Consider the following 21857-nt stretch of genomic DNA (forward strand, 5'->3'; position numbering starts at 1 on the left):
TGTTAATAAATTATATATAATTATTAAAAATTATATTAATATAATATATTATATAACAATAATATATATAAAAAATATCATTATATATATATATGTTTGCTGTTATATATACATATATACACATATATATATACATCACACAAACAGCAACAAGGATGGGGAGGAGGGGAGGCGAAGCAGGACGGTGACGGGTAGCGACCGATGGGGAGACGGACGGCCTGCCACGACCGACAGTGGCCTGCGACGATGGGAGCAGCGGTGGGGCGAAGAACGGCCTGCGACGATAGGAGTAGCGGTTGGGGCGAGGGCGACTTTCGTTGCCGATGGAGACGACTGTCGACGGGAAGTAGTGGGTGGGGACAACTGTAATGGCCGACGATGGCAGTCGGAAGTGCTAAAGAAGAAGGCGGCGGGAGGGAGCAAAAGGCAAAGGTAGAAGATGAAGGATATATTTTTGTACAAAATTTATAACTATCGTGAATAATGTCGTGCTGAAGTTCTGATCAAATATAAAAAAAAAAAAAGTAGAATATATTTTATTATGTTTATTTTATTTATTTTTAATATTTAAATAATAATATATTCTTTGAGTGAGTATTCATTTGGTGTCACTTAAACTAATTTGATTTATTATATGCATTAACGCTGACATGGCATTGCCTTCCTTGATTTTTGTCCTAAGGTGATAGTGCCATGTCAGTGTTAACATAATTATTAGATTAAATTTTATGTGATCAAATAAAAATTATATTACGTGATTATCACTTTTCTAAAAAAATATTTTTATAATAATCATTTTTATAAAAGAGCAGTTTGCCTTATGTACGATATATTTTTAATACTATTAGGGTGCGTTTGATTGTAAGGATAAAATTTGAGTGAAAATAAAATAAATTCTAAGGAATTAAATTATAGGGAAAATGAATTCTTATAAATTAAAAATTTAAACTATTTGATTGATATAATTTTCTACCTATAAAATAATGTTATTTTTCATCTTTTAGTGTCTAATTGATAATATTTTTTTATAAAATTTGGTCATTTTCCTAGCATTTCAATAGTGAAAATGTATTGAAAATATTAAATCTTGTACAAAAAAATTAAAATAATAACGCATTTTAAATTAATTATTTTTTTTTACAAATAAACAAAACTACAAAATTAAAAAAAAATTGTTTTCCAAATAAATTATTTATACATAATTTTTTCTTTTTATACATTTATATTTATTAATTATAAAAAATACAAAATATATAAAATACGTTATAATTTACAAACCATGCCCTACCTGCCTGCCTTTCTCTCTCATCCCCTACCCATCGTCCACCCCCTGCCCTTTTCCCTCTCTTGCTTTGCTAGCTTTTGCCACTCACCTTTTTGCCTTTCTTCTTCTCTGACTTCCATCGGATGACTCAAATCGTCACTGACTCACTTGCTCTTATTAGTCGCTACTCATTTGCCTCACTTAGTTGTTCTTGTCTCTGTCTGGCTCCGTTGCTCACCAATTGCCTCGCTCATTCGCTCTTGCCTTTATTTGGCTCTGTCACTCACTGGCGCCTACTTGGCCTTGGCTTCGCTCTCGCCACCTCACCTGTCGCCCCTCATCCTCGATCGTCGCTCAGCCTCGCCAACTGCTAGCTCTCCCGTTGTTCTCTCGTTTGCTACCTCTAACTCTATGGCTCTCTTAACTCTCTTACTCGGTAAGTTGTTGCTTTCAATTGCCAAGAAAATTCAGTCTCTTCCTCTCAAGAAATTTGGTTTTCATTATTTGAAAGAAAATCTCCTCACGTGACCATTTATGGAAAATGAGTTACTTGGAAAAAAATGACTATCAAACAATACACAAGTTGTAAATTGGGATGAAAAATTTGTATTTTTCTTAGAAAAAGTTGTCTATCAAACGTGATCTTCTATGTGTTTGATCATGGAAAACTCTTTTTGACATCATTTGTAATAAAATAGAAAATAAACATAATCTCTTAATTAACTTTAAATAATTACAAATTAAATATAAAAAAATACCAAACTTATCCTTAAATGGCATTTAAGGAAATCACACCAATTAATGATTTTTGAGGAAAAATAAAGAATAAATGAAAAAAATATAACCACTAAGGTTAAAAAAACAAAAAAAAAACAAATCAAAAATTTTAAATTAATTACAAGCACAAACATAGTATTTAAAAATCAATAAAAAATTGCATTTACTATGAAAAAGAATAAGAAAATTCAAAGAATTAGGTACTTAAAAATTCAATCAAATATCATATTTATTTATGAACAACAAAATAAAAATAAAAAATTCAATTATTTGAATATTACTTTACTTCCACGATTTAAAAATAAATTAAAGACTAATTGTTTTTGTGATTTAAGGATAAATTGAGTTTCGCTTTTAACATATATTGATTCACTTTTGTTTTTATTTAGAGATAAATTAAAATTTTACTTGCATTTTAAGAGACTGATTAAGATTAGTGATTATATATATTTTTTACTTTTTTCTCAATTTTTTTACTCAAATTAAATATTAATTGACGTCACTTACCTTCACTTACTAAAGATACGATTGATATTTTATTTGTAATTTATTTGTAACTATATAGTTATTTGTAATTATTTAAGATTAATGGGGACATTGTATTTTTTTTTATATAAATTTAGTTTTTTTTTACCAAAAAAATGATGTTAAAGTGACCTTTCATAATAAAACTATAAGAAAATTAAGTGTCTCAAATAATAAACTCTTACATGGATTTTAATCATTCACTTTTCATTATTACCATGAATAAAATTATTACAACACACTTAATGAATACAAATTTATTTAAGTCAACAATAAATTATTATAATAGTTAAACAACAATATATCGTGTTTATAGACAAAATATATTTATTATATCATAGTTTTGATATTTAAATAATTTTACTAAATAATTAAATAATTTAAAATATGATATATTTATCACCAATCAATAAAATTCTTTAGATATTAAAAATAAGAATGAAATAAATGCACATGGTCTAAAAATAACGTGCATTTATTGCTATTTAAGTATTAAAAGAATAATTCTATTTATCTAGATCCAATCTAATTGATATATTTTCAATGAGTAATGAAAAATTACAAGTGTCCATATATTACTTAGATTAAAGATCCATCTCTATTTTTAATTTAGATAAATAATATTAAAGTGGTTTGGACAATTTTACCAAAGCAAGCCCAGACTTCAATTGTAATTTGAACTCTCCCAAATATTTTTCCAAACCATATTTAACCACTGAAGGTCGTACCGCCTGCCCATCTGAATTCACAAAATAATTTGAACACGATCGATCATTGACGGGAATGGTGAGATAGCTCCGCACCAGATAGCTTCTCGTCTTCCAGCGTGGATTTTAAATTTTTAATGGGAGTGTTCAGATAGCTGCTCACCAGGTAGCTTCGTCTTCCCGCGGGGAGGTGGCACCGCGTGGGGGATTCCAGCCCAGTTTTTCTCCCAAACCACGACTGACGCCACAGACATGGCACCAGGAAGTCAAAGACAATATATAATACAAAACATCAATTCCACGAGTCTCTCTCATCGAGTCAACCTCCTTCTCTCTCTCTAGATCGATCGGTTTATATATGACCTTGACGGAGAAGGTGGAAAACGAGAAGGAGACGCGAACCTGCAGATCGAGGCTGAGAAAGAGAAAGAGATCAAGATTAATTCATGATATGCATAGTGCTGCGTGCGTGAATCAACAGAGGAATTTCTGTGAATTGCTCCAACTGGCGGATTAACTACATCGATCGATGGTGTAATATAATCAATATGGGAATAGATGTAAGTACACGGTGGTAAGCCTCCGCCCTTGGATTAATTTCTTCCCTTGCATTGACTATTTGATTTGATGATCTCTCTCTCCTCCTCGATCGTCTTGCTTAATCTTGTTCGTTCTTAGTTTTGATAATCGTAACAGAAATCACTTCCAAAGACAGAGCAATACGTATCTCCCGTGGTTTTGAATATGAAATGACCGGCCGGCTGCTAGAGATCATATTATGATACTCTCGACTCTCGAGCTGCGATGATCTTGTATTTTATCATCTCTTTCCTCGTCGAGTTATTAAATCTCGTCCGTTAGTTAATTAGTTTTTACAATCGCAACAGAGTGATCAATTATAGAGAGAGCGAGAGAGAACCTTTCATGAATTGATCGCATCATGATAGAATTTATCGAGCTGTTACGATCTTCTCTCTCTCTGAACTACCAGTTGCAATATGTAGAATTTTGCAAGAATCATTTCCACCAATCATGTAACTCAGACTGGAATAGTCTTGATTTCTGAAACGTCGAATTTATTTCCTTATTACTTACCGGAAATTAATTTCTCATTCTAATCGATAACGTACGTGAACAGGGGACTACTGGTCGCGGTTGGTTCATGCACATGGAAGTCATCGTCTGATCTTTGATTCAATATCATCATATTCCATACCATCCGCAAGATATATACATCTCTATCTATAGCTATAATTTCTGGTTCTTATACATTCCGCGCTTCGAAGATGTTTAGCGGGAATCCATGGGGAGGATCGCTGGAGATAAGCAGTACGAGTATCAATGGAACCGCAGAAGACGACAACGAGAGAAGCAGCAACTACTATGATAATGATCATCATCATCATCACCGCGATCTGGACGAGACGCAGCAGAGTTGGCTGTTGGGGCGTTCAGACGAGAAGAAGAAGAGCAGGTATGTGGACTTGGGTTGCATCGTTTGCAGCCGGAAGGCTCTGAAATGGACGGTGGGGATAGCGGCAGTGGCATTCTTCGCCATCGCCCTGCCAATCATCATCGTCAAGTCCTTGCCCCACCACAAAGCCAGCCGTCCTCCGCCTGACACGTACTCTCTCTCCCTTCACAAAGCCCTTCGCTTCTTCAACGCCCAAAAATGTAAGCGCCTATCACCTCTCTTGCAATTAACCCATCAAAAAGTCTCATATTTTCATAATAATGTCATTATCACATAATTCTATTTATTTCTGTTGTAAATCTTATTTACAAATAATTTTTGTCTTTAGCTTTGTCTGTATATTAATAAAAATTATGTTTTATATTTTTTTATACAAAATAATGTACTTCTTGTTGTTGACATTTTCGTATATACATAAAAAACTAAGCCTGTCTCCAAAATGCATCTTTTGGCATGCATGCCTTCCACATTTAGTTTTTAAATATTTTAACCTTACGAAATATTACTTGAACGTGGAGTTTATACACCATAATTTTAATATTTGTACTTTTCATTATTATAAACACAATTATAATTTTAATTTAATAAATATACAATATACTAAAACTAAATATAAAATAAAATATACAAACTCTGCGTCTAAATAAGGTTTCGGTCTAACCTATGTAGTTGTTGATTGCTGTATTTTTAGATGGGATTGGTGGGCAAGGCACGAGTTTCTGACTAATTCCCCTGCCCACCCTTATCTTAGTTGACTTTACCAGGTTGGTTACTTGTTATGAGGTGAAAGGAAGAACCTTGTGTTGGTCTCTAGGATGATAAATTTAATTAGCTAGGGTTGATTATGAATGAACCCGTTAATTTCTTTATGTAATGTTCTTGTATTATTATGGAAATGCATGCAATGTACTATAATAGGAGTAAATAAGGTTTAAATGATATATAAAATCGTAACTTTACCTTTCATAACATAAAGATTTAATTTACAAATATTTGACACCATTTAATCCCTTGAACTAAAAATTACATGATCTTCTCATCATTAATATCTATAACCAATAAAATATTTATTTTAAAGTCTTTTATTAAAACAAAAATCAAATATTCTAACTGAAGTGGGTGATTAGCTGGAAAGTTGCCGAGCAACAATGGGATTCCATGGAGAGGGAACTCTGGCTTGACAGATGGCTCTGATTTAACCGACGTGAAAGGGGGGTTGGTCGGAGGGTATTACGATGCCGGAGACAACACTAAGTTTCACTTTCCGATGGCCTTCACCATGACAATGCTCAGTTGGAGCCTTATAGAGTATCCCCACAAATACAAAGCCATCGGCGAATATGACCACGCCCGAGACCTCATCAAGTGGGGCACCGATTACTTGCTCCTCACCTTCAACTCCTCCGCTTCCAAAATCAACAAAATTTACAGTCAGGTAATCTTATTCACCTCACAAAAGTTTCACTAATTTTAATTTCGTTAATTAACTATTTAAATTTATATATAAGATTGAAATTAAATGTCATATATAAAATTTAACTTGACTGTGAACACTCCATTTGACGATAAGTAGAGAATAGATATAGGTGTAGAAAGTTTAATTAATCCATCTAGAATTATTACTTAAAAAACATCTTTAATTAATATTCCAATTATTGATAAATCACACCACTAAACCTTTTTAGAGTTATTATAAGTGTGTATTCGAAATGTGCATTGTAATCTAATAATTAGAGTTTATAAAATGGTCTGGATTCCAATTATCTAAAATGGTTGAGTTTTGATATTATTATATTAGGAGGATTTATAGATTTTACATGCAAAACTACGTTTTAGCGATTACTTTCTTCTCGTTTTTGTTGGTTCTTAATGAAAGGATGCTTGTAGGTTGGGGGATCTCAAAATGGATCTAGAACACCGGACGATCACTACTGTTGGATGAGACCGGAAGACATGGACTATCCCCGGCCAGTCCAAACCACAACTGCGGGTCCGGACCTCGCCGGAGAAATGGCGGCGGCGCTCGCGGCTGCCTCGATCGTCTTCCGATCGGACAACGCCGCCTACTCCGGCAAACTCATCAAAGGCGCCAAGACTCTCTTCGTCTTCGCAAGGGACTTCGGCCGGCGGGCGCGCTACTCCCGAGGCAATCCCTACATCGAGCCCTACTACAACTCGACGGGCTACTTCGACGAGTACATGTGGGGTGCGGCGTGGCTGTACTACGCCACCGGAAACTCGAGTTACCTTTCCCTGGCGACGAATCCTGGCCTGCCGAAGCAATCCAAGGCTTTTTACATGATCCCGGATTTGAGCGTTCTGAGTTGGGACAACAAGCTGCCGGCGGCGATGCTGTTGCTCACCAGAATGAGGATATTCCTCAATCCGGGCTACCCCTACGAGGACATGCTCCGGAGCTATCACAATGCCACGGCCCTCACCATGTGTTCTTATCTCCAGAGGTTTCGGGTCTTCAACTGGACTCAAGGTGTGCGTAAATCTGAGATGATTATATATATATATATATATATATATGATGTTCGTGTAAAATCGGATTGGTTGAAAATGAAATGGGGTGGATTGGTTTTTGCAGGCGGCTTGATTCAGTTGAACCATGGGAGAGGACAGGGTTTACAGTATGTGGCAAATGCAGCCTTCTTGGCATCTCTTTTTGTTGATTACATGAAGGCCACTGATATTCCTGGCTGGAACTGCGGCCCCACTTTTATACCATTGCAAGATCTCCACAGTTTTGCCACCTCCCAGGTTTCCTCTTCCTTCCTTAATTTTTTCTATTTTTTGGGTGAAAAATTAGATCAGTCATCCGTGTCCTAAGATCCTTTGGCCTATGGAGATTAATTATTTACTCCCGTCTTATGGATAATCCTTAAAAATACATATTTTTGACCTTCTAATAAAATACCCTTAGAAAATAAACTTAATTTATTTTTACTAATTTTAAGTATAAACTTCTATTTTTTTCCACTCAATTATTGCACTACAAATAACAGGACCTATAAACATTCGTTCATTAAAAATAGAACTCATAAAAATAATTTATAATCACAAAAACATCTTCTTCTTTCTTTTCTGGTAAGTCAACACAAAAACATCACTACTTTATTGTATTATTATACTTCATTTTATAAACTTTTTATATAAATACCATTTTCTGTGCAGTGTACAAACTAATTGTAATTTTCTTAATTTTCTGTATATTGTTAAATAAATAAATAAAAACAGATTGATTATATCCTTGGTAAGAACCCCATGAACATGAGCTACGTAGTGGGCAACGGCAACAAGTTCCCGACGCACGTGCATCATCGGGCGGCATCGATTCCCCACGACGGCAAAAAGTACTCTTGCACCGGCGGGTGGCGTTGGCGCGACACCCGCAGCTCCAATCCCAACACCATCACCGGCGCCATGGTCGGAGGCCCCGACCGCTTTGACAAGTTCCAAGATGTCCGCAGCAATTACAGCTACACCGAGCCCACCCTTGCCGGAAATGCTGGCTTGGTCGCTGCTCTGGCGTCGCTCACCGCCACCGGCGGCCTTGGCATTGACAAGAACGCGATCTTCTCCGCTATCCCGCCGCTGCATCCGCCGAGCCCCCCGGCACCGCCGCCGTGGAAACCCTGAATTCTCTGCCTCTCGCCCCCTGCTTGTCTGTAAAAAGACTCGTAAGTTCATTGATAAAGACCCCCCCGCGCGCGCCCACACACACACACACATATATATATCTATATGTTTAGATGAGATCTCACATGTGCGCCGGCCGCGAATCTCGATTTGTTGGACCATATGGCATTCACAATTTTATTTTCAAGTACTATCAATTTAACTTTATTTTTATTTGATTTGACAGGTCCCGAGTTTTAACCCAACCCTCTTTTACTTGGACTTGAGGTATCGTTGTAGCCAACTAATATAGAGCTTTTAATTAATACTTTAATATGTAGCCGTGGCATAGCTTTACCAACTGGCTGGGGTTGGCTGTTTTGGAGTGAAGCAAGCAAAATATGAAAATTCCACATGAACACCTTGATCATATGAACTGAACCAAAGTAATTCAGAGCTCATGAAAGTAGGGGGCTAAGCTAAGCAAAGCCACTGCTGGTTGAGGTTGAGATCAAGATGAACAGATTACATGGCTGATATAGTACAGCTTAAATTACATGGCTCACACAGCTAATAAAATCATGAGATCTTCCTGAGTTTTCGATTCAGGAGCTTATTATTTTCTGCATCTTTTTGAGTCAACGGTTATTGCGTAAAGCAGGAACCTGGTTCTTTAGGTGCAACTCGACCAGGTCCAGCCAATGGGGCAGCGGCTACTCCTCTCTGGTTCAGCAAGCACCTGAAGTGTGCTAACCTTCCAGTCACCTTCCTTGGGTCCTTGGCTAGTTTATCGTAGGGTGTCCAAAGCCTCTCTACATCCAGGAGACCGGGAAAGAAAGAAAGGAAACAAAGAAAAACACGAAAGGCCAAATCAAAATGGGAACCATATATAATTGAATCGCCAAACAGAAGCAGTGATTTACTTTATTCTAGGCTATAAGAACTGATGAATCTAATAGGACAGCACATTTCCTGTTCGGAAACTAAGATTTTCTCGCAAAACCCTTCTCTTATTTTCTTTTTTTTAGTGAACGCTTGAAGAACACTACCTACACCTTCCAAAAGCATATCTAGAGATCTGATAGCACAAGTTGATACTGAAATGTGACAAGCGCAACATCCTTCTGCAGTACATAACCTAAGTTTCCAAGGGATGGAACTATATTGCTGATAACTACAATAGGAAAATACATGGTTCAAACTGGTCATTCTTTTGGAAGATCCTAGAAATCAATGAAATCCAATAACATGCATAACCCAAGTTTCCATATTCACAAGAATGGAAGTGGAACTATATTGGCGATCAACATATTTTAAATCTGCAGTAATAATTACCTGCAGCTGCTGCAGCACGCGGCCATATCGTTTGTTCAATGTCAGATCCATCAATATGTTCACCCCACATGCATACCTCGCCCCCAATAACCAATTTTTGTTGCTTGAGGTCTGTGATATTTGCGAGTGGTTCATTCATATAGAATTCTGGCCACATGGTGTCCAAGTGGTCTAAATACCACTTATCTTGATTGCTCACAATACATCTTAACCCAGCTGCAACCACTCGCTTGGCAACACCAGCCCCGAGCCTGTCAGAGGGAGTAGGCAAATCAGTCCTTTTTACCCAAATTTTGAAATCAACAAATATATACTTAGTCACCCCAAAATCATGTTATATATGCTGAATCTCCTTTGATCAAGGAATCATTTTATGTTTCCCTTCTCATGACATCGGGTTCTTCTCTTTCACCTTTGTATTATTTAGTGGATTAATAAGTAGGCTGGGATTACAACTAGCAAATTTGTTACTTTACATCCAGTTTTTTCCCTTAAATCTAAACAACAGTGCACAAGATTTTTAGTTCTGGTGCAACAGCGCAAGGGGCTTTAATAATGAATTGATTAGACATTAAAACTATATGCATTTAAAAGCCAAGATGATTTAATCAGATAGTGAAAATTAAGAAGATAACGTAACCAATACACTTCGTCTATGGATAACATCAGTAAAGTAGAGCTTAATGCTCTGTCCAAAATCCCCTTCTCAGATTTGGATGAACAATTAGAATACTTTTTTAAACATTAACTACATTGCACGAATATCTTTTAGGGTGGCGTACCAGTTGTGCACCACAGTCCTTTGGCTTAATTTATTCCCAAAGTTGTTGAAGGTCTCTTCCCTGCAATCCTTTGATGAGCATAATTTACACATAAGGCATAAAACTTGATTATAAATCTTAAACATAAGACTACCAGTTGATAATATCATATCCATGCGATATTGCTATTTTCTGAGCCCGCAGAACAAAGTATTGATAAGCTTCAGATTCATTCAAACCGTGCTTCTTCAACCTGAAAAATAGAGCATGATCATTAATATTATAGATGAGTGACAATGGCCTTCCCAAACAATCCTGACAGAAAGACCAGAAAGTGCTACAATCCATGATCGTTAGTGCACAGAAATCATTCAAGAAACTTATGTTGAGCAACCTAATTAGTAAAGTAGTTTCGCTTTTTTGCACACAAGGACAAGTTCACATGGCTACTCTGGAACTAAGAATGTTAGGGCATGGCATTGGTGAACCAAGGACCATTACAGACTTTAGTAGTTATGAAATAAGCAGAAAGTAATCTACAATTTTTATCCATCTCATGTTGGTGTTGAATCCATGATTCTTTCAAAAAAAAAATTCAAAGGCGAAAGAAAAGAAAAACAAATGAAACAGCATTTCAATAATGAGATTTCATATAAAGAATCCCTTCTTGTTTTCATGCCAACTTACACTAGTCCTAATTGAATATTTAAATGGGAAAAATTGAATATTAAGAACATTTTCTAAAGAATTTAAATATGAACAAGATCTCGTTCCTGCACTTGAGAGAAGAAAATCTGACCGTTGTCTTTGTTACATGTGAGTCACAGCCAGTGAAGTCAAAAAAATGAAAGACATTAAAGTCAGTCTTTATATATCACATGTATTAAATATGATGAATTTCAGAGGAATCCTATGCTGAAAAAAATTTCCATGGCAGAAGCAAGAAACCCAATCAACAAATTGTAGTTGGTAACACAAAGAAAGTTTGGTCTAAAATAGTAGAAAAGGATAAGATTTTAGTAATTTACCAGCTCCTGACATGAGGAGTTAAACCCCAGCAACCTGAAATCAATATTTCAATTTTATGTGTTAGTGAGTATCATCATTAATATCAAATTCCATTTGGCAAAGTGAAAGAAAAATACTGATGCAATTGTATTTTTTTTCTTCCGAGTCTGGTTCACTTCGTACTGGCCGGAACAGTAATGGCATTAGCCTTTCCCGATTAAGAATTATGCTTGAAATTGATAAAAGATTTTATGGCATGAGAAAACATAAATAACACAAACAGAAATATTGAACTCACTTGTGTCAACTTCATCACCTCCCAAGTGAATAAATTTAAATTTGAAGATCTTACTGAAATCTGAAAGATGGCATGTTTCAAGAAAGATAATTATATACTAATTCTGACATTAGAGAAAAATAGGTAACATGATTTCAGAAGTTATTGGTACTGTTACCTGAAAGAATACCATCTATTACTTTGAATGTAAATTCATTGCTGACGTCAAGTGGCTGCTGACAATCCTTTGACGGCCATAGGGCTGGGTAACCAGTTCCCCTAAAGAAAAAGAATTACTAGCCACTTGAATCAATTTAAAGAAAACCATCAAGATATTATCTTACTGATTTTATCAAAGAAAATTCTAAAGCAAGAACAATTTCATTTTGCAAAAATGATACCGGAGGTATAGAAGAAAAACAAGAAATATTTACATGAAAATATCTGAAGTTCAGAATTGGTCCATTTCACAAGAGCAAAGTACAGTGAGAGACTTGATTTCTTTGCTGTGTATCAGGTATTGAAAAGCTTTTCCTCTATCCCACATGGTCACCAAAAAACCTTAAGGATTGGTCCAAAACAATCGTTAACATTAACCTGTCAAGCTAAGTTGAATCTATAAGAACCTTTGTTTTTTCTCACTATGGCATCTTGGTATTTATTTTTTCAAATGAAATGAAGCTAAAATTATGATCCACATAAACTATTTTACATTTAACCCAAGTATGTTCCTGACCAACAACCACTTAGGGGGGGAGGGGAGTCAAAGAAGAAGAAAGATTTACATGATAATATTTCACAGTATGATGTACGAACATCAAAAGTTCACAGTATGTGTTTCTTTTGGCTGGGAAAGGGAGAATGTATATCATAATTGATGAGAATAGGCATTAATCATAACTACCAGGAGAGAGCATGTCCAGGAACATCAATCTCAGCCAATACATTGATCCCTCGTCTCTGAGCATAACTGCAAAAATTTAGATTCAAAATCCAGGACAAAAGTTAGAGATTATAACTCCTTTTAGCCATTGAAGATAAAGCAAAAATCACTTGCCTCACAATCTCAGCAGCATCAGCCATTGTATATCTCTCTGAGATAGAATAAGCTCCATTCCATAGCTTGGGATACGAAGGTATCTCCAAAGGAAAAGATTGGGAATCTACTATGTGCCAATGTAGCACATTCTGCATGAAAATAAAGGTAGGCATATCGATATATCAAACTATAAAATGTCAAATCAAGTCATGTGCAAGTAATTGCAGGCACTAATAGGTTACAATGCCACCAAAACTGTAGTTATCAAGAACACCCCACCATGCTTATGACCACATGACTTGAGACCTAATTTAGATTGCCAACAGTACCGGTTTGACATTTATAAGAAATTCTTCCAACATCTATGGCTCAGTCCATTAATTGAAAAGGAAGGTCCTTAGGTCACACCATCACAGATTCACAGCAGCCAAGCTTCTAAATCAAATTGCCCCATTAAGTCACAATTCATCAGGAGGTGAGGGATTGTAATAAGTTACAGGAACTATGGGCAGACAAATAGATGGCCTAGGCAGTAAATGATTGTCTCTGAGTCCTAGATTTACCTCAATGTACAGAAAATATAATGAAGGATGCTGGACAACTTTCATTAAGTATGGTATTTAGAGGGAGAAAGTAAAATTCTGCAAAACTCAATGAAACCCAAACTTCTTGAGAGAGCAATATTTGTCTTTATACTCTGGTCTGATTTCTACATTAATAATTGGATATAGCATTCCTATACATAAAAATAATGTGGCAACAATTTCTGCTTTTTTATATAAAAAATGAAAGCAATACCTCAAGATTCTTTTAGCTAAAACAACTCAAGATTCTCACACCAATAAACACATATACACCATTCCACAATATGTGGCAAAACATGTTACCAGCTTTCAATATTAAGAGTGTGTTTGATTGTATATAGTTGGAAAAGGAAAACATTTTCCATCTTCCATGGAAAATTAAAACCACCACCCCTTTGGAATCAATTTTCCATAGAAATTAGGTCAAAATATGTTTTAAATGGTTGTACCATGGAATTAAATTCCATGGAAAATGTTGTGTGTCAAACAATAAGGATGGAATTAAATTTCTTGGATATGAGATTTTCCATGGAAATTCCATGCTATCAAACACACCCTAACAGTTAACAAAATTGAACATACCATTCTAAGTTAAACATTGCATACCAATTTGGAGTAAACCATTGAATCAATAACTTTCTTTATCATCGGAAGTGGTTGATAGTGTCGAGAGGTATCTGCAACATATCCATTCATAAGTCAAAACAAACATATTTGCATCTTAAGAAAATTTCTCTATCCTACTAAAGCAAGATGAAGATTTGCATCGTTAAAAAATTCTCTAGGCCAAGCTTGAGCCCAACTCAACCCATTGACCCAAGTTCACCACTGGGTCAAGTCAGCTTATGAGTTGACTCATTGGCTCAAGTCAACCCTGACCCATTCACCTGTAACGTCATCAGATGATGCCACGTTGATTGTTCATTGTTGACCAATGGCGTCAGTAGATGGCATCAGCATTCTGATATTGGCGTGATGACATCATCATGCTAACGGCGTTGAGTGATACTAGAAACTGTGCACATTTATCGAGGTGCATTTATCTTTCATGTTATTTCATCAGTTTTAATCAACATGCAACATTTTCATCAGAGTGATTACGTTAGAACACTTAGGTTTGTTAAAATCAAATTGCCATGCTAGAGCATGGACTTATACAGTTAACAGGTGGTTATATGTGTATCAGAGACACCCCTCATCATGGAGTTGCCTAACTGAGTCAGTCATTACCAGTCAACACTGTGCATAGATGGTTTGAGTTATGTGAGTTTTTTGCATGTACCCTTTTATTGCACAATCATGTCCTAATCTATTACTGTACTATAACTGCCACCACATTTTTATCCACTTTCATGAAAATGTCTTACAACTCTATGGAGACAAGCCTGTAACTTGATGATAGTAGCATGAGATGATGAGTTACATTGAGATAGAAGTTGAGACTTGATTCATGCATACGATGCAATTATGATTTAATATGTTGCCTTCCTATGGATACCTGTTCTCATATTTGTTAACTTGGGAGTTGGACTAGAGGAGGGCACTAGTGATAACAGCAGGACTGTTGGTCGTGGTGCAAGGCATTTATCTTAGTTAGAGAGGAGTGGGCCCTGTGTGTGTGAGCCAACAAACATCTTAGTCAATTGAAAGGCACTAATACTCAGGCTTATGCCTGCCCGATATGATATGGACGAGTTGTCTACTCCTGTGTTTTCCTACTGTCTTTGTATATGCATGTATTGTATTAACTATTATGTTTAGAGTATCTACATTTAAGCTTGTAAAACCTTGCATTGAACTCTTTTCTCTGCATGTTTTCTCCCAAGCATCATGGCATACCCTATCTGCTCACTTTGTGCGTGTGACTCACACCATGAACATTGTTTTCTTTTATAGATCCTTTTTGATAATTGTGGGTGAATGCTTGTCCTTCCAGTAGTAGTTTCCACTAGTAGTTGCTAAGTGGCAGGGTGTTCATCATGATCTTGCCAGTTCATCCAGTATATTGTAGGCATGCTCATGGGATAGACATTCTAGAGCACATGCACCACCAAACATTTTTTAGATTGATTCCATACATTTTTATAGATGATTACTATTTTTTTTTCTTTATTCTAATGATGACACAGGTATACAGTGGCAGGAATTATCCACCCAGATATGATGTATTCTGTTGATACCTTTATATGATATGCATGCATATATTCAATCACGAGATTTTGCACACATATTTGTGCAACACATGATAGAATAGATTTATCACCCTACTCACCTCATGGCATAATTATAGCTGCTGTTACAGCCTTCTAGTTATTCATCACATGATGCCAAGAGGCATAAAATATAGGCTTATTCCAGTCATTCATTTAATTGATCTTATCCAACAATAAGACCTACAGTAGGTAATTCGCCCTATCGTAAAGACTTTCCAATCATTCATATGGTGTCATCATATAATTATATCTATAGTAGGCTTGGCAAGGACCCCCACACCTGGTCATGACAATTGAAATCCAAGACATATTTCTGAGCAAGAAAGTTGCTTCATTGATGAAATACCCAGAGCTTATGGCCCCAAGCAGGAAACCAAGTTCTGAGAACCAGAATTGCACTAGCTTTGTCCATCTAGAGCCTAGGTTTGGTAAGTATATTCTATTCTACCTGGTTTTGGAAAATTGTTTTCCGCATGCATGCCTACCTGAAATTCTCCTTTTTATAAGTATCATATTGATATTATTGAATATATAGATATTGTAAAAAGGCACTTCCATTATTGCATAGCCCTATCTCACACCCCCTGTTATCCTGAGATTTCTTCCCACTTCCCCAAGGAAAGGATAGCCTAGTGAATGGGGATTAATTCCCGTTCTGGTTATGCAGCTCAAGTGCAAAAACCAAAAAGAGGGAAAAGACGCAAAATGGATTATAGTCCAAACTCACACCTTATACTGTGAATCAGTGCAAAAGAGAATTTATGAATGGAAACAAATGACATTGAGATTCAGCTAAAAAGTGAATATTTGAAAATAGATTATGTGGTAAACTAATGTGTAACAAGAGGAACAAGAGCAGCATCTCACCAATTAAAAGCCCACGATAAGAGAACCTTGGCTGATCAATAATATTCCAAGGGACCTGATGAAGTTCAAGCACTCTGGTGGTAGAGTTAAAATGGCAAAGTTGGCTGAATGTCTGCAAGATTTTATCCAAAAATATATATACATTGTAAAATGTGAGTGTGTCCTCAACAAACTCAAGATGAGCAAGTCTTATAAGGTGCTATGAGTAATAATATACCTGCAGCCCATGTAGAGCTCCATAAACTGTTTGTGCCTGCAATACAAGACATCATGCAATTGAGTCAATGAGAGATGTTTATGTAGGTGAAAAGCTACCGAACTCAGGAGCTAACTCTTTATTTCACAAATTGTTGGCATTTTTTCAAAGAAATACTCAGTAAGGATGTTAAATACCATTTACTAACTCATGCAACTATTAGAAGTGCACCTACGGTGGAATAGTAAACAAATGCTCAATAAGCAAGTTTTTTAAACCATTTACAGTTTTTTTTATGTGGCAAACTCTCCTTTTATTCTATAAGGATGTTGACAATAGTAATGAAATAAAACCCAACCAATAAGGGTGAGGGAGCCTAGTGGAATAGGTGTAACTGAAAGAACATCACTTTCAAGAGGTTGTGGGTTCCATTTGTGTTTGTTCCCCTCACATGTGGTCAGGGACGCAAACCCACTCACAATAGCAGACACCCCTGGAGGGACACCTGATTCATTAGTGCCCTCAGCAGGGGTCAAGTGTACATGTATAGCTACTACTCGTTCAGGTCCCCCTAGGCCTAAGAAGGATAGATTTAATTTTTAGAAAAACAACAACAACAGAGAGAGAGAAAGAGAGAGAGAGAGAGGGCGAGAGAGGGGACCCATATTCATACATAAATAGCTATGAAAGGTTTGAATTAATAGATATACTGTAAAAAAAAAAGCCAAGAAAATATTCCAAACATGAATTAATGTTGGAGTTCATTAAACAACAAAATCAGAAGAAGCAGAGAAACTATGGGTAACAAGAAAACCTTAGCAAATAAAAATTTTTAGACATTACACTTAGACTCAACTGAAATCCATCAAGAGAAGGAACCAAAATATCTCCCATGCAGATGAAGTATAACATTAACCCCTGCAGATGAAATATAACATATATCTCCACAAACCCAATTTGTCCACCTTGTGCATTCTTCATCATTTTCACCCATACCAAAGAAAACTCCACTTCAACCCAATTCAACAAGCATTGAAGTTCCATCTTATCAAGTTATCAACATAAACATTTTGGGAGAATTTCACCTATTTCTCCCCTTTATAACTAAAGGAATGATATTTTCAGTCATGTCATAATAAAGTACCTTTTTTTTCTACATATCTTTATGTTATTATTTTTATTATCTTCTTTTATTTGGTCTTATTCTAATATTGTTCCAGAACTGAAAATAAAGCTATTTGCACTAGGACTTCCAACACAAGCTCTTCGCCTTTGTCCCTCACATCAATGATACACCATCTAAATATCAAGTTTTGGAAACTACATCTCAAATAGATTAAAACTTTTAACTGAAAGGATATCCCTAATAAACGCAATCATTCCATGTCTTGCCAACACATCCTGCAGCATACAAAAACTAAGTCCAGGAAACAAAATTTTAAGGGAAAATGTTAGGGAAGAGAAAGACCACTTCCAGTCAACTTGTAACACAAGTAGTTGGAACCTAAAGCAATAATAAGATCAGAGGGAGAAACAATGATGAAAAATTGCAAAATAGTTGAGCATACAATTGATGTTGAATGGAATCTGTCCCATGTTACTTGAAATACCATAAGCAATAGTCACACCCACCTCCAGATGAGCATAAACTGGTTTTCCATTTGCAGGAACAGATAACTTGTAAGATTCATCAATTCCATACTGTAACTGCAAAATACCAAATAATCTTCAGCAAAAAAACAGAATAATAATCTGCATTTTTAGAGGGAACCAACCATATGAAGAATACAGGTCAGCAAGAATGAAGAAAAATCAAATACTCCACAAGAAAAAAAAAAATCTGCATTTCAGAATTTTAAATCTCGTTGTACTTTTCATTCTAAGCCAAAGAATCAAAATGAATATGTGCAAAGAAGGTAACAGGAATTGAAAATCTTATGAAACCCTTAAGCATCAATTGATAGCATCTGCTAAAGATGGTCAAAGAAAAGAAATAGGGGAGGATTATATCCATCCCCCTGAGGTTTCTAAGAACTTCCCTCTCAACGGTATTGGAATTTGCATTCCCCTCCTGAGGTTTACTCCAAAATATCATGTCCCTCCACTTAGCTGCACCAAAAAATAGTTATACCATCACAAGATGGCATGCAATTAGCATTATCCATGCCCTATAAACAATATGGACCAATTATCCTTCTTCCTCCTTTTACCACATATGTACATGGATGGGGTCCCTTAAGGTGACACCTTCTAGATTGATTTTTATTTGTAAGAAAGAGAAATACACATAGACAAATCAGCTATTGAAAGAAGAATATGAGAAGAAGCAAACACATGTAGAAAATATCAAAATGAAGAGAAAGAAAAAAAAAACAGTGAAAATATTGTAATAAAAGCTTCCAGACACACATTGATCTGTTGATGCAGAAAAACAGAAGACCGTGGTCATAAAACGGCAATTGGATTGTTGCAATAATATTAGCAGACATTTACAAGTGATATAACGCATACAATTAGGCAACAAAACTTCTTAACCTTTCTATACATAACATAGTTAAAGAAGCAGAAAATTGATGCAATCATGATAGGTGAAGTACCATATCATTTGGTGAAGAAATGACCACGTTAATTCCCTGAAGCAGGACAGACTGCTGAAAATTGGGAAGGTTACCATCAATAACATGAGCAGCTTGAAGAATATTGAGTAATCGAGAGAATCCATCCTTCAATATCCCAGAAGGATCGAGATATTTGCTTCCTTCAGTCCTTAGCTCAAAGGTTTTACTCAGATAAAGAATTTGATCCCCATGGCTCACTGACTGGGGCATTGGCCATATGTTCAGCCGATTGAAGTCCGCAGCAAATACCACCCCAAGGAGGGCATGAAGGAAAAGAGCAACAGCAAAGCCTTGAACCACCAACTTCAGCATCACGAAACTCTAGCCACAAAAGGCAAAGTGGGAGAAGGGTAACAGGAGGCAGAAATTTTGAAAATGCTATGAGCAAAAATCACAGGATTAGACACACCGAAAGAAATTTATGATGCATTTTATCTAAAGTTATTTATTTATTGGTGTCTGTAACTCTAAGCATGCAAGATTCCATCAGAGGGCATTATCTATGCATTCTTCAATAACTTAAGAGGATACTCCAAAGAACGGCCCATTTTAGTGACTTTTTACACCTGCAGATTTATCAAGCATTGGGGATACTCAATATTGAACTGTTCATTTTCCCCACATTTTCTCAGCAAACAACAAAAATGAGAACAACATTTCATATCTTAGGCGGTTCATTTGGTCTCGTGATTAGCTCTTCCTTCTACAGGGTTTGCCCCGTGAGGCATTTCTTTATATATCATTAACTTCGATAAAATATATATATAGAGCCAATTCCCTGTAGATAACAGATTGCGAATCCTGACAAGACTGAAATGTCAGTCCCGTATTTGTTCGTTCGTTGAGCAAAATGGGGAGAAAACAAGTAGTCCTACTGAGAACCTTACTAGATTTGACGATAGAAGAAAACGAAAGCGCGTACATCCTGCTGAATCTGGTGAAGCAAAATGCGCGCTGTCTTTTACAAGTATAATTCACTAATTAACAAGAAAACAAAGAAATGCCTGGTCAAGCAGCCAACAAATCACTGACAAATCATTCCTCTGAATCCATTACCTTCTCTTCTCAGATAAAACACAGCTCTCCAGATGCAGAACGAAGCGCTTGGTAAACGAACGTATATCCGAACACACGCAGCAATTAGTAGAAAGAGAGAGTGGCCAAAAAACTACCTAACTTTATCTCGATGAGAAGACAATCGAAGGCCTCTTCCACTGAATCTGCGAACCGCGACCTGAGCAATAACACGGGTAAATACAGACACGCATACAAATCAAATATGCCCGTGAGCACAATGACCGCATGATATTCGGCTACAGACAGTCGGAGAGAGAATAATCTGAAACTCCGAAGAAGACGACGGAAACAACCACGTTTTTCGGACGAATTATTGTCTTTGATTCTGCTCCAATATCTACTTGCTTCCACTAACGCATTGCATCTTTCGTTTTCATCACGATGTTATCGAGCCTTGTCAATTAGTCCGAATTGATGATCGATAAAGTGCGCTGCCAACTAAGCATGGAATCTATTGGTTTGCACAATTTTTTTTATATTTGTTTAATACATAGAGCTTTTAAATTATTCATCACGCACTAAAGAAAGAGATCATGTAAACCCAAACTTTTGAGTTGGAATATTTAGGCAATTTGGTAGTTTATGGTTGGAGTTTGTAGGTGTAACTAATGCTTGATTTTTGTTATTAAAATAATTAATGTATATTTTTTTTTAATATTTGAGAATGTTGTTGTTCTGAATTTCTTAATAATTCGTTAAATCTTAATATTATCATAATAGTTTCGTGTTTAGTAGCAGGATAAGAAATTTAAATATTTAAGTTTCAGATTCAGCTATAGTAATTAATTTGTATTTGTGTTGATGGGTATTCTTCTTTTGCTTTTTATATATTTTTAAATGTCTTTAATGTATAATTTGTTGATCTATGATTATGGAAGTTTTACCGTAACAAAATGATATAAACTAAAAAGTTTTTAACATTTTGAATTATTTTGTTATGTGATAAATAAAAAAATAACGATATTAAATTATAGGATAAATTGTATATATTACCCCTAAGGTTTAGCGTAATTGTAATAAATACTGTCATCTTTTTAAAATAAGTGACGATACCCTTATGTTAGTTATATATTATGTAAAATGATAATTTTACTTTTATAGTGAAAAATATTTTATAATTTTTGTAAATGATTAAAAAAAACAACAAAATAAAGGGATAAAGGCTAAGGATGAAAATGGGGGAAATTCAATAAAAATGAGCTTAATTATCATATCAAATTTGAAACAACAAATTTTTTGTTGTGATTAGGGATTAGGGTTTCAAGGTCTAGAACCCTAATCTAAAAGAGGTTTTTACACTTAAAATCAAAATTACATAATCTAAATGACTTAAAACATACAAATTAAATAAAAATATGAATTAAACCCTTATCAACAAATCTAGTTAATAATAAGAGTTCAACAACTAGGTAATCTCATATTGCATTCCATCAAATTCAAAATATTTAAAAACACTCAAACTTTGATGGCAAGGGGTTTAAGTGTTTTGAAATATTTTTGGATTCCGATAA

The 21857-nt window shown here is 35.6% G+C and overlaps 2 protein-coding genes across 8 annotated transcripts; one reads left to right on the plus strand and one right to left on the minus strand.

Moving 5' to 3' along the window:
• Nucleotides 1-3638: 3638 nt before the first annotated feature.
• Nucleotides 3639-8699, plus strand: LOC127804692 (endoglucanase 12). 4 transcript variants are annotated; one of them, XM_052341639.1, is made up of 7 exons: nt 3639-3833; nt 4412-4947; nt 5875-6182; nt 6635-7235; nt 7341-7513; nt 7991-8433; nt 8619-8699. In XM_052341639.1, exons 2-6 carry the CDS (start codon nt 4560-4562, stop codon nt 8390-8392), a joined length of 1872 nt encoding a protein of 623 aa, XP_052197599.1. In that variant the 5' UTR covers nt 3639-3833; nt 4412-4559; the 3' UTR covers nt 8393-8433; nt 8619-8699. The 4 variants fall into 4 exon arrangements, with proteins under 4 accessions (XP_052197599.1, XP_052197616.1, XP_052197607.1 ...); XM_052341656.1 differs by lacking the exon at nt 8619-8699 and adding an exon at nt 3952-4085 and having other exon boundaries at nt 7991-8617; XM_052341647.1 differs by lacking the exon at nt 8619-8699 and having other exon boundaries at nt 3639-3847; nt 7991-8617.
• Nucleotides 8700-8801: 102 nt separating this feature from the next.
• LOC127804712 (beta-hexosaminidase 3) lies at nt 8802-20746 on the minus strand. 4 transcript variants are annotated; one of them, XM_052341676.1, is made up of 15 exons: nt 20442-20746; nt 19249-19590; nt 18284-18358; nt 16673-16708; nt 16456-16567; nt 13982-14052; nt 12810-12940; nt 12657-12722; nt 11931-12031; nt 11774-11833; nt 11496-11529; nt 10622-10720; nt 10489-10548; nt 9707-9957; nt 8802-9183 (listed from the first exon to the last, which is right to left on the minus strand). In XM_052341676.1, exons 2-15 carry the CDS (start codon nt 19579-19581, stop codon nt 9017-9019), a joined length of 1596 nt encoding a protein of 531 aa, XP_052197636.1. In that variant the 5' UTR covers nt 19582-19590; nt 20442-20746; the 3' UTR covers nt 8802-9016. The 4 variants fall into 4 exon arrangements, with proteins under 4 accessions (XP_052197636.1, XP_052197643.1, XP_052197650.1 ...); XM_052341683.1 differs by having other exon boundaries at nt 19249-19647; XM_052341690.1 differs by having other exon boundaries at nt 19249-19588; nt 20326-20746.
• Nucleotides 20747-21857: the final 1111 nt, after the last annotated feature.

Source organism: Diospyros lotus, chromosome 1 (genome assembly GCF_014633365.1).
Source record: "Diospyros lotus cultivar Yz01 chromosome 1, ASM1463336v1, whole genome shotgun sequence".
Taxonomy (NCBI): domain Eukaryota; kingdom Viridiplantae; phylum Streptophyta; class Magnoliopsida; order Ericales; family Ebenaceae; genus Diospyros; species Diospyros lotus.

Bases quoted from the DNA above. Each gene is read 5' to 3' on its own strand.
- LOC127804692 (XM_052341639.1), top strand. From the start codon at position 4,560: ATGTTTAGCGGGAATCCATGGGGAGGATCGCTGGAGATAAGCAGTACG. The intron at 4,948-5,874 runs GTAAGCGCCTAT...GTGGGTGATTAG, and splicing joins CTTCTTCAACGCCCAAAAAT to CTGGAAAGTTGCCGAGCAAC. The intron at 7,236-7,340 runs GTGTGCGTAAAT...TGGTTTTTGCAG, and splicing joins GGTCTTCAACTGGACTCAAG to GCGGCTTGATTCAGTTGAAC.
- LOC127804712 (XM_052341676.1), bottom strand. From the start codon at position 19,581: ATGCTGAAGTTGGTGGTTCAAGGCTTTGCTGTTGCTCTTTTCCTTCAT. The intron at 12,941-13,981 runs GTATGCAATGTT...ATTTTCATGCAG, and splicing joins CAATGGTTTACTCCAAATTG to AATGTGCTACATTGGCACAT. The intron at 12,723-12,809 runs GCAAGTGATTTT...AAATTTTTGCAG, and splicing joins GATGCTGCTGAGATTGTGAG to TTATGCTCAGAGACGAGGGA.